The sequence below is a fragment of the Stegodyphus dumicola genome, chromosome 1 (assembly GCF_044657685.1).
Source record: "Stegodyphus dumicola isolate Sdum_Otavi_A_Nest chromosome 1, ASM4465768v1".
Lineage (NCBI taxonomy): Eukaryota > Metazoa > Arthropoda > Arachnida > Araneae > Eresidae > Stegodyphus > Stegodyphus dumicola.
Genome location: NC_140768.1, coordinates 214,696,311 through 214,712,769, shown reverse-complemented (window position 1 = coordinate 214,712,769; position 16,459 = coordinate 214,696,311). Strand labels below are relative to the sequence as shown.

Here is a 16,459-nt window from a genome sequence, read left to right as displayed (position 1 = left end):
CTCTTTGCCGGATAACCTCACCTTACTTTATTTTGGATTCGATTTTATTCTTTAAAGCATTTTGTCACATACTGCACCGTAGAATGGAATACATATACTAATGTAGCGATATCTCGAGTCGAATTTCTACATCATGATAAAAATAATCAATTTTAAAGTGCTGTTCGTTGTTTCATTAACACTACGAGCCATTTTTAAACATTAAATAAAATATAACGAAGTAAGCAAGCAAAAAATGCAGCCATGTTTGAGCAGCTTTTAAACGTCACCAAAATGCAAAAATGAAAAAAGTGGTAGAAGATAATTTAATTTATGAAATTTTATGAAAACATTTCGGCGTACGATCACTTTTGGGGATCACTTTTAAGTCAGAATTAAAAATAAAAAAGTTTCGTTTTATTCAAAATCACATTAAGATGATATGAAAAAATATTGGGCTTTATATTCGAATTCAATTCCGGGTTGCAGCACTTTTTTTCAAATTCTTAAAGTGCATGAACACTTTTAGAAGTGGGCGAACATAAAGTGTGCAAACACTTTTAGAAGACATTGTATGTAGAATCTCGCATATTTCGAAATGAGAGGTAGGTTTTGCTTTAAAGAAACATGGATAAAATGACACATCTAACAACACTTTTGGTACTTTCAAAATTGTAAACTTTCATAGCTTGTTTCAAATAGCCCTGGATTTTAATGCATAAATTTCGCTAAAGTAATTTTACGCTTTATTAACAAAATACTATGGAATTAAAAAATGTAACTTTATGGAGCACTAATAGCTCCTTTTTTCAACTTTATAGAGTAATATAACCTCTTATCATGTAAGATTAATTACAGAAATTAAATCAGTATAAAAATATGCTGTTATTATAATGACATTAATTAAAATAAATTGCAAAGTTAACTGGTATTTAAAATATTTTGTATATTCGACGTCAAAAATTTTCCGAAATAATCTAAAAACTAGGCTTATCATGACTAATTTATGAATTTAGTATGAAGTAGAAAAGACATCATGATATTACAACGAACCGGAGTCGGATAAAAAATCAAATTTCCGTTAGAAATAAATGCGATGGGGAATTTTTTTTTCTGGTAAACGAATTACACACATGAAAAGAAAGCATTTTAACTGAGATGCATGTTCGTCAAAACAGGTAAAAATTTTCTGAAGAAAAATCTTTTACCCAGAAGTATTTTAAAATTAGTTATGCAGAAAATCATTAGTAAACAATCTAAGAACTTTTAAATCAGTTCATGATGAAAATTAATTGGATTTGTTTTGGGGTCTTTTTCTTAGATATTAGAGTGACGCTTAAGTAACAGGGCTTCGTCTATTTGTTAATGAACTGTGACTATAATTACAAGATTAGCCTCTCCTGCCTTGACGAGACTGAGTTTTCAAACTTTCTTTAAATAAATTTGAGAAAATTAATTTATTCGACTTGCACTTATAGGGCGCTTCTATATGCTGTATAAAAATGTAAACGGTGTATCTAACATAAGTGGCGCTCCTCATATAATGTAAGAAAATGGCAAAAATAAGAGCATTTTAATCAAACTACTCTTCATTAAAAATAATTTAGTTCTCTTTTTTAGCGCTGTAAGATTTATTTTAGTTTGCTACATGATTTTTATGTAAATTGTGTGTCTTTTATTTCTTCCATCAGCTACTACCAGAGAGCAAATTATATGACTTTTCTATTTGTTATCGCACAAAGCTAGAATCCAGGTTACTGTAGCCGAAGTAGTTAGACAGTGGTCTCTGTAGTAGGTAGTTACGTATCTGAATTAATGAGACCTATGAGTAGCGGTGGCTAATATTTATTAATATTACAGTTAAAAATCCTGTAAAATAATTAGTTTTTTATATTTTTTTAAAGCAGGAGACGTGCAGTGCCTTTGCCAGGATTAGAAGCCTGAATACGCGTCAAGTATACTTTCAGCAACACCACGAAGGCATGCGGAAAGGAGGGAGAAAATACCTTATATTCTTCCCCTTTTAAAGAGCGACTAGGGATTTTGGGACCCAATCGCCAAATCCGGCGGTGACAGTCCACCACATTTTAGTTTGGGCGCTACTTGTGCAGTCATTATACTATATAGATGCAGGAACGTGAAAATATACAGTGCCTTCGCAAGGACTCCAGTCATGGACCTCCCGAATACACGTCGAATATGCTTCCAGTTACATCACGAAAGCATACGGAAAGGAGAAAAGATACCTTGTAAAACTTCTAGTGAAATTTTACCTCTTGTGTGTGTTTTCAGAGTTAAGATTTCTGTTAATAGTAAAGGCGAATATTAAGCAAAGGGAAGTAAAATAAGAAAAATTAAAGATTAAAAGAGCATAAATTAAACAGCTAATTAGTTGTAACTTGACAACCTTTCAAACTCTAGGTTTCGTATACAATTAATGTTTTCAAGAATTTTAAGGAAACCATTGCACTGCACGAAATTAAAACAATACTTAAAACTAACGTTAATTCATTTTTGATTGGAAAACCATTTCGGATATAGATATAGAACTGATCGTAACTATCTCCAATTTGCATAAACATAATTATTAAAAAAATAACTTTTATTTCGGGCTTATGTTGGTTCTCTGCCTGTTTACTTGCTGTGGTCAAATCTTGAAATTCGTACTTGACAGTCTTCTGAGGAGCCGAAGTTTAAATATTTTCTTGAAAATTTAAGCTCATACTTATTTGCGATGACAATATCTCATTCTGGGGCATTTTTGTAAATGTCATTTTTTATATTAAACTTTCTTCTTTATTCTTTCTATTTTAACTTCAAATGAGTGATCAAGTAAATAATTGCGGAATTTTAGAGACAGAAGAATAATCTTCGAAAGAAATATTTTTCAAAAATCTGTAATGTAATTCACTAAATATCAGCGACTGTTTAAATATTCTTTGATGGTTTTAACTGTCATGCGGTTTATAGCAGTTACAGACTTTTAAGTCAAAAATTTTAATCTTTTCTTTTTAGTAGCCCCATGATAATAAATGCCAATAAGATAGTCGTTGAATTTTAATTTGGTGATGTTGAGATTTTGGAGAAGTATATAACCTTACCAAAACAGCATACGTACTGTTAGACTTGCAGCACTTTAACAGGTGCTTTTCTTGAACTCAAAAAAACTCGATGAACAGGATATGTAAACCTATGAATTGTGAAGGGAAAACATAACATGAAAGAAATGGGAGATGGATAACGAGTGATTAACTTAACTGGTATGTCGGTTAGGTACGTGGCTGCAATAATTCATTACGATAATTACAGTCTTCGACAGTACGTTTGCATATCAGGATTCTGTACACCAGATGGCACCAAGCTGAAGAGAATTACGGCTTCTAGCCATGTTGATAATAAGGACATGCAGTCTTCTTCCTCAGTCTCTCTATCCCTCACACACACACATCATTTTGGCTTCTACCGCGGAACTATATAGCATTTAACTCTACAGCACTGCGCAGCCACAAGAGAGAACAACCTTAGTATATTTCAATAAAACAAAATTTTAACGGAATATCGCATAATCTTACAAAGAAAGGTGACATCAAATGCTTAGTATACTTTCAGAGGCAAAGGGTTTCTCTTTATATTATTTCGCCTTCTTCAGATTAAAATGTACAAGTTAAAATATATGAAACATTTTTAAATACACCGTTTTAGTAAAGTTTAATATATATATTCGATTTTAAGATACACCGTTTGAGTCAAACACACTAAATGATGGAAAATCAGTTATAGCAGTCACAACGTTTTTGGCTGTATGTTACGAAAATTAAACTCCTAGGCAGTCAGCATGAGAATTTTATTGTCTGTATGATAATTTATAAATAATGAATTTCTCGTTAAAACAACAAAAGATGTATGCAATCAGTCAGTCGTTTGACTCGGAATGCAGAACAAAGTATTACCCATGTTAGCGGCTTTCTGTCACTCAGGTGGTTGCGTGTGGTAAGACACCGTTATGTAAATATCTAAGATTGTTAGACATACAGTGATTTTTAATAAAAGTGAATGACGACTGTCCTGGGATATTTTCAATTAATTTTAAGATTCAATAAGCGCACCAGTATCTTGTTTAATGTAGCAAGCTGAATATTTATTTATTTATTTATAATTAGCCTAAAAGAGCTATTAGTCTCGAACACGATTTTCCATTATTTCTCTTTAGTTCGCTGCTTCACTTTTCATTTGAGTCTGTTACAAATCGGAAGAATGTAAAATATTATTCTTTCATACTTAATTTGTCTGTAATTAGTTAACAACTATTTAAAAGCATTAGATGTAGTTCTTAAGACTTTTTTTGCACTTTAACATAACTGATTTTAATGAAAATACATTTATTTTATGATACATCTAGTTATAAGCATTAAATATTTTTATAAAATTACATTAATGTTTGATTTAAATAAAAATGCATTTAATTTGGGGTATTTATATATAACTAAAAATTTTAATATATTTTTTTTTACTTTTTAAAAATAAAGAAGTGTAATGTTCCATGTTAGTCTGAATGCATAATCATCTAATATCCTATAAAATGTTTCGCTTTTCGCATTTTCCATGTCTTTTGATAATCTCTACTTATAAACCATACTTTAATCTATTGATAAAACATACTTGATAAACTTTAATGCAGCCCTTTTGGGCGATCATTAAAATCTGAACCCTTTTCAGACTTTTTGTTTTGACTATAAAACTAGTCATCTTACGTAAATTATTTAGCTAAAGTTTAAGGGAAAAGGTTGTAAAGGAATAAATATAAAGTAAAAAATAGTTCAAAAGACAATTCATTTGTGCTAAGCAACAATGGTGGTAATAATGCAAAATAAAATAATAAATAAAAATATTTAAAATCCATCCCTTATTAATTTCGGAATAAATCCCATACAAAAATAAAAATAAAAAACAGAAACACTGTGGCAAACTTCAAGAAATGGGGTAGATACGCACAAACTGCAAAAGAAAAATGATATTTGCATCTTTCGCTGCATCGCCATAAGGGCGGGAGTGCAACGAAAGAAGTAAATGAATAAAAAAGCTTGTTTCTAAACTTACAGGGATACAAATTAAGCTTTAAAATTAAACAAAAGAAAATTAATAACCTTAGAAAATACCCAAGGTAATCTGTATCTTTATCAGTTCAACCCCTACAGGCCGAAGTAAGCAGTGCAAAAATTGAAGCACAAAATGAGACAAATAAAAATTCCCCAAAACCATTGTTTCCTCTCCTTTTTTTGTTATTTATTTAGTATTGCCCCTCACACATATGCCTGTATAGATTAATTTTTGTTAATGCTTATTTTTTTTAATCTCCTTCATTTATTTATTTTATCCTTTTAATATTATCCTTTACTTTTTCCTATCTTACTTTTAGACTCTCAGTGAATATTAAGACTAAGCAGGAGTAAAATCAATGTCTCCTCTAATATATTGTCTTTCTTAAAACTCACCATGAGTGCTGCTATCATGGGTCCTGTAATAAACCAGATGTACGTCTGACTTCCATATCCAGACCAGCAATGAGTGTTGTGGTAATATGACATGAACAAGCACCAAAGACCGATGCATATAGCTGGCAAACCTGAAACAAGCATAAGAAAATAAACAAACTGTAGAGAAACTTACCTCTAGGACAGATTTTGTTGCTAAGTCTCACCGAGTTTTGTGATGACAAATGTTATTACTAAATGCAGGTTTATGAGCCAAGAAAAGATGAAAATTAATGATTATTTCGCACTGTACATATTAGATTCGGTATTATAATCTAAGAATTTAGATTAGTTTCAGTATGATGAAAAGTATTATGTAAAGTACTTTATATACATTTTATTTTATCACCGAAATTAAAATATTCATTCTTGAAAAAAAATTTAACTCTGTTGAGCCATTATGTTATATCGATGCGGGAACAGGAAACATGTAGATTGCCTTTCGACGGGAGTCGAAAGGACGGGAGCCGAACCTCCTAAATAAGCGTCGAGGGTGTTCCAGTTACACCACAAATGGATGCGGAAAGGAAGTAACCTTATAAACTTCCTATTCCTAAAGGACAGCTGGGGATTAGGGGATCCAACAGCCAGATCCTGGTGATGATGAATTATCGTTCATAATCTTTTTAGCTCGAGCAACTCTTGTACAGTCATTTAGAATTTTTCGATCTCAGGAAACTGAAAAAAATTCGCAATACTCTCGCTGGGATTTGAAATATGGACTTTACGAATACACGTCAAGTGTGTTTTTAGTTACACCACGAAGGTATAAGGAAATTAGGCAGAAAATACCTTATAACTTAAGCATCGATAAAGATTTGAAAATGAGTATTAATCTCTAAAGGAAAAACTTAATGTAATAAAAGAAAGAATTCAAAAGACTAATTTTTATGTTTCTCAGGCCTAATCGCTTTTGCATTCCTATTTGCTAGTGATATGTTTGAAATTTCCTGATTGTTGCCCGATTTACCAAAAACACGACAATAGTAATAAACAAATATTTGTTCGAGCTGTAAATGCTTTTTACATGCAGTGCGAACTCAAAAAAAAAAAAAAAAAAAAAAAAAATTATAAATAATAATGCAAATTTTAGAGAGTTACACAATTTACTGCGCCTGGTTGCGTTTTTAAAAATAAAACAGTGTAAAGGTAAGGTGTGTATTTAATTATGGCAAAGCACACTAGGGCTATCTGCCTAAGGGAAGGGATGCCTTTCGTGGAGGACTTTCTAAGGGAAACTGGCTCGTATACACGTTACACATGGGGAAAATCACGAAAACGCCCATGCAGCCAGCCCGTTCGCGGGATTCGAACCTCGGACCGAACTACCAGTATTCAGCGACTTTACCGCTCGGCCGCTGGTGGGCCTAATAAAGGTCAGGAGAATAATAAAATATTAGTATTTTAAATACAATTTTGTTTTAAAATTACAAGTTAATAAAATCACCAGAGCATATCATAAAATGAATTTGCATTTTAAGCAACATTTTTAAGATCAGTTAATAGGTGCAGCCTATTATCAAAATTGATTGAAGTACATTCATATCCGTAAATTAAAAGCTTTTGCAAGTCACATTTTACAGCTGTTTAATATGAACCAAAATGATATATATATATACATGAAGATACAACTCAACATGAAAAGAAAAGATAAGACATCAACAATCGTCGCTCAAATTAAACCATTAAAATGGGAAAAAGCTAATTTAGAAATTAGAAATTCATGGTTACGCTTATAATCTTTGTACGAAAAATATAATAAGGTTTACGATAGAAATTCAAGATGTATAACAATGTAGCATACTTATGAGATTATCGACCTGTTTGCGAAGAGCAGAATTTGCTGTATGTTGTATGTTGCTTTAGAAAAGAACCTGGAAGGAGACTTCGCCCTGCAGTACATTTAAAAAGAATGTTCCAAGCACGCTCGATAGCATTGGGATCGAAAGACTACTTTGGATAGTCAATAGCTCTAGGATGCTCATTATCCTGTATTTTCAGAAGCGAACATTATACACAAAAGTGTCCTCACGCATCCCCAAATTCTTGTGTAAGACCTCAAACAACTTATATGCATTATTAAAATTTAAAGAATTAAAGAAGAAAATCTGTAGCATGATGAATTATTTCTTACCGAAGAATGAATAGTTTTATGTTCTAGAACGGTTTCGAACTTCTTAACATAAACGGTTATTGCGAATTACAGTAATTCCAAATTTTAAATCATGATTAACATCTGCATTTTAAAGCAACATATAAGTAATTCTCTCATAATATTGTCTCAAATCATTTCCCTCTCTTAAGCTCTAGATGAGGAATTGTTGACTGAATGATAAAAATATATGAGATTTTATAAGAGTTTCAAAATTTTCTGTTTTGTTTATTGCATTGCATACCCGTAATCCGTAATTTTAGGAAAAAAATATTAATGTATTGAAATTTAATTTTCTTTCCTCCTATGACATTTAGTAAAACATTCAAACAACTTCACAACTTAATATTTCTGTAAGGCTTGTCGTAGAACTATAGTTTACCTATAAAACATTAATCAATTAAGATAAGATAGTGTTTCAGATTGGTATAACTGCTCACTTGATACTTTTAAAAAAAATATGCGAAACCTGTATTTTTTGGCTGACCTTGAATAACAAAAATTTTATGTGTACACCTTATGACTTCCTTGCGCGGAATATTAAATTATACACATTTTTTCTTGCATTTCACTTAACCTTATTAAATTGAATTAAATCTGTTTCGTTGATAGCGCATAAACAACAATAGAACAAATACACTCTTTAAAATTCACTATATTTGTTTACCATAGTGACACTCTGGCATTAGGTTCACTTAACAGCGTTACATTTCGTTCATATTGTAACTATATATTTATCTATTTAGTATCTTATTTTCTGCCATCAACTTCAAAGAGTTTTTTTTCAGTATGTTAAAATTTGTACTCGTAACATATGCTTGGTTTAAAAAAAAGTTGCATGAGATTAATATTTTAACTAAGAATGCACAAAATTTATATCATTTGAAGAATTATCTAATCGTTGCCACATGTCCTATTCAAATACTATAATAAATATAAAACAATGTATAAAAGAAATTAAACAAACAACAACAACAAAAAGGGAACAGTTTTTTACAGACGATTCAGTATTTCTCATTCAATTAATTCAGTTCTCACTTCCTGGCAAGGCAAAAATACATGAAAACTTAAAATATCTATATTAAAAATTACGAAGTAAATCTTAAACACTTATTTCCACGAATAAAATTCAGAATGGATTAAGCATGATTTAATACGTAATAATATAAAAGAAGGCGTTATCTTTGTTGTTGCGAAGCATAGTTTCTCTAGATTGGCAACAAATCCGCTATTCTGCCAAGTTTCAAATGTAAATAAACATGTCCGCCATCGCAAAAATAATTAGGCTTAGCTGCACTTAAACAACTTTTAAATCGCTGATAACTCTATAAATATTGTAGGCATAAAAACCTTAACCAGAAGATAAGAACAATATAATTCAATCATTTTTAAAGCAAAAAAGGAACAATTTACAAACATATAAGAGTAAAAAAACTGATATATATATACACATACATACATATATTTATATACTTTTGGTGCATAATAATGTTTGAATAGAAAATGTTTAAAATTTTCTTTTCATATAAAACTTAGAATATATACAATTTATACCATTTACGAATAATGTGTTATGTGTATTCATTCTTCTCATCGTAGGTAATTAACAATACATTGACATATTTGAAAATAGTTTAAAAATTCAATACAAAACATTACGATACAATTCAATATAAATAATGATATAAGACAATAAGACATTAACACTTTGAATCAAAAGTTTTGGTATGTCCTCGCCAACAGATCAGCGTGACTAGCTTGCTGATGGTTGGGGGATGCTAGGTACAAAATATCAGAAAACCTCCGTTGCCGAATAAAAGGTAACTGATTTTTGGCATTGTACATTGTATCAAAGTGTTTTTATAAAAATACAAAATTCTACAAAATTAAAAATTTAAGACAACTAACTTGTATGATCAAGTTAAAGTCTTGTTTAGAAACTAGAAATGAATATTACTCTACAACAAGAAGAAAAAAAAACTGTTACAAAATAATCTAAAATTATGTGAAAAATATGTCTTAGTGCGTTGTGTGCGGTAGCACCTCTCTGCTAAACTATGGTCAGAGGATCGGGGCTGGTATGAAAAAGTATACAATAAGACAAGCCACTTTCATGACCATAGCTGACTCAAAATTATGTGAAGAATATAAAAGGTCAAAATCGAGAAAATAATTGTCATAGTCGAGAATATAATTTGTCATAGTTAGGGTTTTTTAAGTCTAGATCAGGTATTAAAAGTCAAAATCAGGACAGAAATTTGAAAAATTAGAATTAAATTAATTTTGAATAGAGATCGGAATTCTACTATTTCTAACAGTTAATTTAAATTCTCTTGCTGGATTAAAGGGTCTTAGTATAGTTGAATGAAAAATTTCTGATTTCATTTTAGTTAGAGTCTTAGCTTTATCAATTTCATAAGTAACTTCGGAATATTGTTTTAGAATTTTATAAGGTCTTGATTTTCTAGAATGAAAAGCAATCGGATGTAAACTACCATCAGGATATTCTTGTTTTAGAACAGCTTCTTTAGAGACATCAACAAATACATGACAAGGATAATTAGGATTAAACTTGTTTATAGTTAAAACAGGCCTAGAAATTAATGCATCTTTTAATTTTTGAAAAGCTATTTCACATTCATTAGTCCATTTATAGAGGGTATCTTTCTTAATCAAATTAGTTAAAGGAGCTCTAATTTTAGCATAATTTTGAATAAATTTATGATATACATTAATACTTCCTAAAAATCTTTGCAGTTCTTTGACGATTATAACTATTCAACAATTTTTGTAACTTACTATCAGAATTTTCACTAGTTTAAAAATAATTACTGGAATTTTTAGTACTAATATCAGTTTTACATACAAAAGCTTCACTATTTACAAAATATTTACCAGATTGTTTAGCATTGATATAATTTTTACATACAGAATTATTTTGAAACATATTTTTGGAAAAACTGCATAATATTTGTGAACTTATTAGTCCACAAGATGAAAAAAGCTGGACTTACTGGCATCAAGAGACTTTTAAAAAGTACTTCATTCCAACTGTTTTTATGAAAGGACTGTTTAATGGATATTTTGAGAAAAACTCAGGACTGTTATGCTTCTAATTTATTTATTATTATTCTTCCATATAAAATTTAGTTAGATGTTTACTTATAAATCATCGTTAAATTGTATAATTCAAAAACTTTATAATTATTTGGGAAAAGATCATGATTTTATGATAGGACATACGCTGTGTCCTGGATGTTTCTTCATGTCTTTCCTCATGCTTCTTGCCTTACTAATCTACTAATGCTTTGCCCACCTGGCCTCTTGTTTTTGAGGGGGGGGGGAGATGTAAAATATAAAAAAAATTACGATGGCTTTGCTCTACGCGAACACGCAATCTTTAATTAACTTTCTGCAATTCAGGATCTTCCCCTCTAGACCAGTACCTTCTAAAATTTGCTAACTATTACGTAACCTCTACTATATAAATAACGAATGCGCGCCATTTTGCATCAGAAGCTCGCCTCTCCTCCTATGCTATACTCCACCGCTGCTCTGTCCCTCCTTCGTTTCTTTGTTAGAATGTTATGACGCAGAAAGTCAAAATTTAATGGTACTTAATAACTCATTATTGAATATGTAATTTGGAGAACTTTGTCGGAAAAGGAAATTGATCTGCTATTTGAAGTAAATAAGTATGTGCAATGAAAAGTGAAATTCCTCTGTGTGTCTTCTTTGGATATTGCCTTACCACTTTGCTAAAACCCTGCCTGAACTCTGATGCCGAGCTTAACGACTGCCAAAATATCACACACACACATATATATGTACATATATTTATATACTTTTGGTGCTGCCGATTACAAACAAAACACGAGGTGCACATTTAGATGTTATAGCAGTCCTATATAGAAAATTTCAACGTTCTGAAGCTACTCGTTTTTGAGTTATGCGAGATATGTAGGTACGTACAGACGCCACGAAAAATTCTCTTCAGAATTAATTTTAAACCAGTTTTCTAATTTTTTTCGGGGAAAAGATTCTTTTATTCTGTCCTTACATACAGATGTTAGGCATAAACATCGTTAAATTGAATTAGATAGCGGTCAAAATGCATATTTTCGTTGAAATATGATGCCTGAAACTTTTCGCGATTACAATACTTCCTTTTCACGTCGTACAAGGATGTAAATGAGAGAAAAATACGTAATTGGATTTTAAAATATCCTAACAGGTCGAAAACTACCCAACGTATCGTTAAACAAAATTTTGAGACTCGTATGCAGATACTGCTAGAATAAATGAAAGGGAAGCAGGGAGAACTGTTGAATGGGATATGTGCAATTCTTTGCGATACTCTGAGAGTCACACACTTTGAGGTAATCTGTTGCTTTAAAAGTAACTCAATGAATGGAACTCGTGCTTTGCTTTCCATCTAAGTTATTATTTGTGATCTGTCTTTAATATATACAATAATTCCTGCTTATTGAGAGGCCGTATTAATAAAATCCTAATATTAATAACATGCAAAAGGGCTTGTGATTAAGCTAAAATCATCCTCACAAAACAATATATCAATGATACAGAAGTGCTGGTCAGATTTTAAAAAGTGAATTCGAAGAGAATATGAGAACCATGCTTTTCCAAATATTGTTACACAAGACCAAAATTAAAGATTTATTCCTTGCCTTTCGGGGTGTCTGTATGGCGTTTCTTGTGGTTTTCTTTATATGTAAAGTATACAGAGCCAGCTTCCCTTAGAAAGTTCTACATGAAGGCTTTCCACGACTTAGGCAGATAGCACTCAAGTGCTTTACCATAATTATATACCCAAAACTATACATATTTCTTGCCTTTATTCCTGTTTAAATTCTACAGTGTCTGTGCTTTCAGTATTTGCATATTGCCTTTGACTCAATCCCGTAAGAAGAAATCAAGCGGTACACTATCTGGAAGAACAAGATAGTTATGGAACTGGACTATCCCGGCTCAGTCTATCTATTGCAAAATTCTTTTTTCAGCTTAAATTAATGTTAAATATAGGCCATGCAACATCACAGAAAAACTGTAATTCAGATGAAAATGTTTACATTTTTTTTACTTCCTTGTACGAAGTAAAGGAAGTATTGTGATCGCAAAACACTCGGCAATCGTATTTCAGTGGAAATATCCATTTTGATGTCTCACGAAGGGACGTCTGTACTTTTTTAGAGACAGGATAAAGGACTATTTTTATTTCCTTGTACAAAGTAAAGGGAATACTGAAATCGCCAAAATTTCAGGTATCGCATTTCAACGAAAGTATCTATTTTGATCGCACTCGATTTCATTTTAGCGATGCTTTTGCGTTATATCTTTACGTATGAAGAGAACGCTTTTTCCAAAACAAATTGTGAAATGGATTTAAAATGCATTTAGAAGAGATTTTATTCGTGATGGCTGTTCATACCGTGAGTACGTACATACGTATGCATGTATTTCGCATAACTAAAAAATGTGTAGCTCAAAACGTTGAAATTTTGTATATGGGACTCATATAACCTGAAGATGTACATCTCCATTTTTGGTTGCGATCGGCGGCACCAAAAGTAAAATAAATATATTTATACACTTTAAAAATGATTGAATTATGTTGTTCTTATGTTCCGGTTAATATTTTTATGCTTTTAATTAGTCTGCATGCATTGTAGAATTATCAATAATTTAAATGCAGCTTAAGTACGGCTGAGCCTATTTTAGTAGCTATATTTGTTTACATTTGAAACTTTAGTTAAATTTGAAACTTAAGTTTGTTAAAACTTTAAGTTATTTGTTAAACTTTAAGTCAAGAACCTTACTGCAGAGCAGGGGAAGTCGCCTGTTTGCCACTCTGTTGGAAAATATTTCAGCGCAAAGCACAACAGAATGAGCCACCACCAAGAGCAGCAATCGCCTGCTGCAACCCGCTCTGGTCCCCGCTGATAATTACACAGAAGCGAGACCATGTAGCAATTCTCCTCAGCTTCTCAAATTCACAGATCATCATTTCCTCCATCTACAGTCCCCCACCGGATGATATCCACCAGACCATCATGAGCATCGAAGAAGTAAAGACAAAGTGCCCCACAACATCACATGTTATAGGCGGTGATTTTAATGCCCACAACATCATATGGCGTTACCCAGCTACCACTCCAAAAAGGCAAGTCTTGGAAGACTACATATTGGCCAGCAATCTGCAAATCATAAACACCCCCAACGCGCCACCCACATTTGACAACACGTACCACCACGGATGGCCAGATATTACAGTGACTACTAATGATATAGCCAATAACCTACAAGACTGGATGGTAGCAGATGAAGAGAGCTGCTCGGACCATCGCTACATACACTTCAATATTGCAAGCGACACAAGGATCAGCATCTTTAAAAGATACAAACTTCCGGGTAACAAATTGCGAATACTTAACAAAGCTTTCTCTCTAACATTACAGCAAGAAGAGCAGGAGCTAAGTCAATACAAGAGCCCCAATGATCTGAACACTTATACCGAGCGGCTGCTTGACACTCTACGGAGCATTTGCGATCAGCACCTGCCCACCAGAGCAGCAAAATGTTTGCAAGGAATTTCCTGGTGGACAAAGGAACTGCGACAGCAACGGCAAAAGTGCAGGGCTTTACGACGTCGCCTTCGCACCAACATTAACGAAACCACCAAGAATGCAATACTAGCAACCTTTAGGGAGGAAAGAGCGCATTATAAAAATAATATCCTTAAAGCCAAAATAACCAGCTGGCGTAAGTTCTGCACAGAAAATAACAACCCATATGGAATTCTACACAAGCTTGCCACCAACAAGGTCTTTAAGCCGGATCAACTCTATGCCCAAATTGCCAACCAACCCATTACCACCAACATAGCAGAATCCACGGCAGCCACAACCTTAAACACAGTCTTCCCAGCAGACGATCCGGACGATGACACGCCAGAGCAAAGGCACACAAGGGGAAACACCACTATCCCAGAGACTTCAGACGACGAACCATTTGAAATGGAAGAGATCAAGCAAATCTTTCGACAGCTTCCAGTCAAAAAGGCACCAGGTCCTGACGGCCTGGATTATGCAATAATCAAGGTCGCCTTCAACGCTCGACCCACTTACTTTAAAGTTCTGTTTAACAAGCTTCTACATTGTCAAATCTTCCCTACTGCATTCAAACAAGGACAGGTCGTCCTGTTTTTAAAAAAGCACAAATCCCCGGAAGATCCAAGATCCTTTAGACCCATATGTCTGTTATCTGCATTGGGTAAGATCTACGAAAAACTGCTAGTCAACAGGCTGAAGCACCATCTATACCGACAAAGCTTTCTTAGCCCACATCAATATGGATTCAGGACAGGCACATCTACCATCCATGCTCTAGAACACATTCGAAAACATATAAATGACAACAGAATCAACAATCTACATACTGCATTTATCTCTTTAGATCTTCAAAGTGCCTTTGATACTCTCTGGTGGCCTGCAATAAAGCAGGCCCTCAGGGAGGCAAAGTGTCCAAGGAACCTTTTTAATATCTTCACTGACTATCTCCACTCTAGAAGTCTAATTATAGTCAATAATAACGGTGTTGTCACTAAACAGCAGGAAAGAGGGTGCCCACAGGGGTCATGTGCCGGGCCTCTACTGTGGATAATCACGTTTAATTCCTTATTACAAATCAAATGGCCTACCCATACCAGAGTGATAGCATATGCAGATGATGCGGCATTGCTAGTCTCTGGCCGCACAAGAGAAGAACTCGAACGAAATGGTACGGAAACCTGTTCCATATTTTCAGATAAATGCAGTAGACTTAAATTGATCATTTCCGCACAGAAGTCAACGGCAGTAGTCATCCCACGACCGAGAACTAATCCAACGCGACGGCCGTGTATAAAATTGATTGGACGAAATCTAAAGATCTCAAAAACCATAAAGTATCTCGGTCTTACATGGGATCAGGGTCTCACATGGCTGCCCCACCTTCAAGACATCAGAGTCAAGACAGCAAATATAGCTAAGAAAGCCAGACAATTCCAGGGAAGAAACTGGGGGCAAAACCCTCACATCCAGAAACTGCTATATCTAACGGTAGCGGAAAGAATTGTTCTTTACGCATCGGCTATATGGGCGCAACCAATGAGCAGTCGCAAGATCAAACTCTTGACAACAATACAACGGCCATTTGCTCTAAACATAAGTAGGGCATATAGGACAACGGCATCAAGTGCAATAACGGTCCTTGCGGGACTAACACCCCTGCACATAAAGGCCAGCATAGAAGCTGCATATGAGCGCCTAATTAGGCTAAAACAAGATGCCAACTTTGCTGGCACCGCCTTCCATGCAACACAGTATGAATTACCAGGGAGTGTGCAGTATGTGCACCCGGCACACAAAAGTAAAGGCATCCATGTCGTGACAGCACAACACCCAACGCCTCTCAGAGAAACTTTACATGTGAACTCACGATTCTACACCGATGGATCAAAGCATGACAATGGAGTGGGATGCGCCTTCGTTCACTTCAAAAATGACCGAGTGGAAAGCAAATGGAAAGGCCATCTCGCTACCCACAACAGCATTTTCCAGGCAGAAGCTGTGGCAATAGCAGCTGCAATTCAGTATGCTCAGGATATCTAGCAGCAACCGAAATTCACACAGACAGCATGTCAGTGCTACAGGCAATCATGAATCACCACCATACTTCACCCACAATTATAGCAATCCAACAGCTCCTGCGTAACAATATGCAAACACACATCAAACTA

At 33.6% G+C, this 16,459-nt stretch overlaps 1 protein-coding gene across 1 annotated transcript in view; it reads right to left on the bottom strand.

Moving 5' to 3' along the window:
* Positions 1 to 16,459, bottom strand: part of LOC118190605 (corticotropin-releasing hormone receptor 2-like) — a 696,181-nt gene that overhangs the window by 162,197 nt on the left and 517,525 nt on the right. The window contains exon 7 of the mRNA XM_085825357.1: positions 5,472 to 5,602. Coding sequence (XP_085681483.1) covers positions 5,472 to 5,602 — 131 coding nt within the window. The remainder of the gene's footprint in view (positions 1 to 5,471; positions 5,603 to 16,459) is intronic.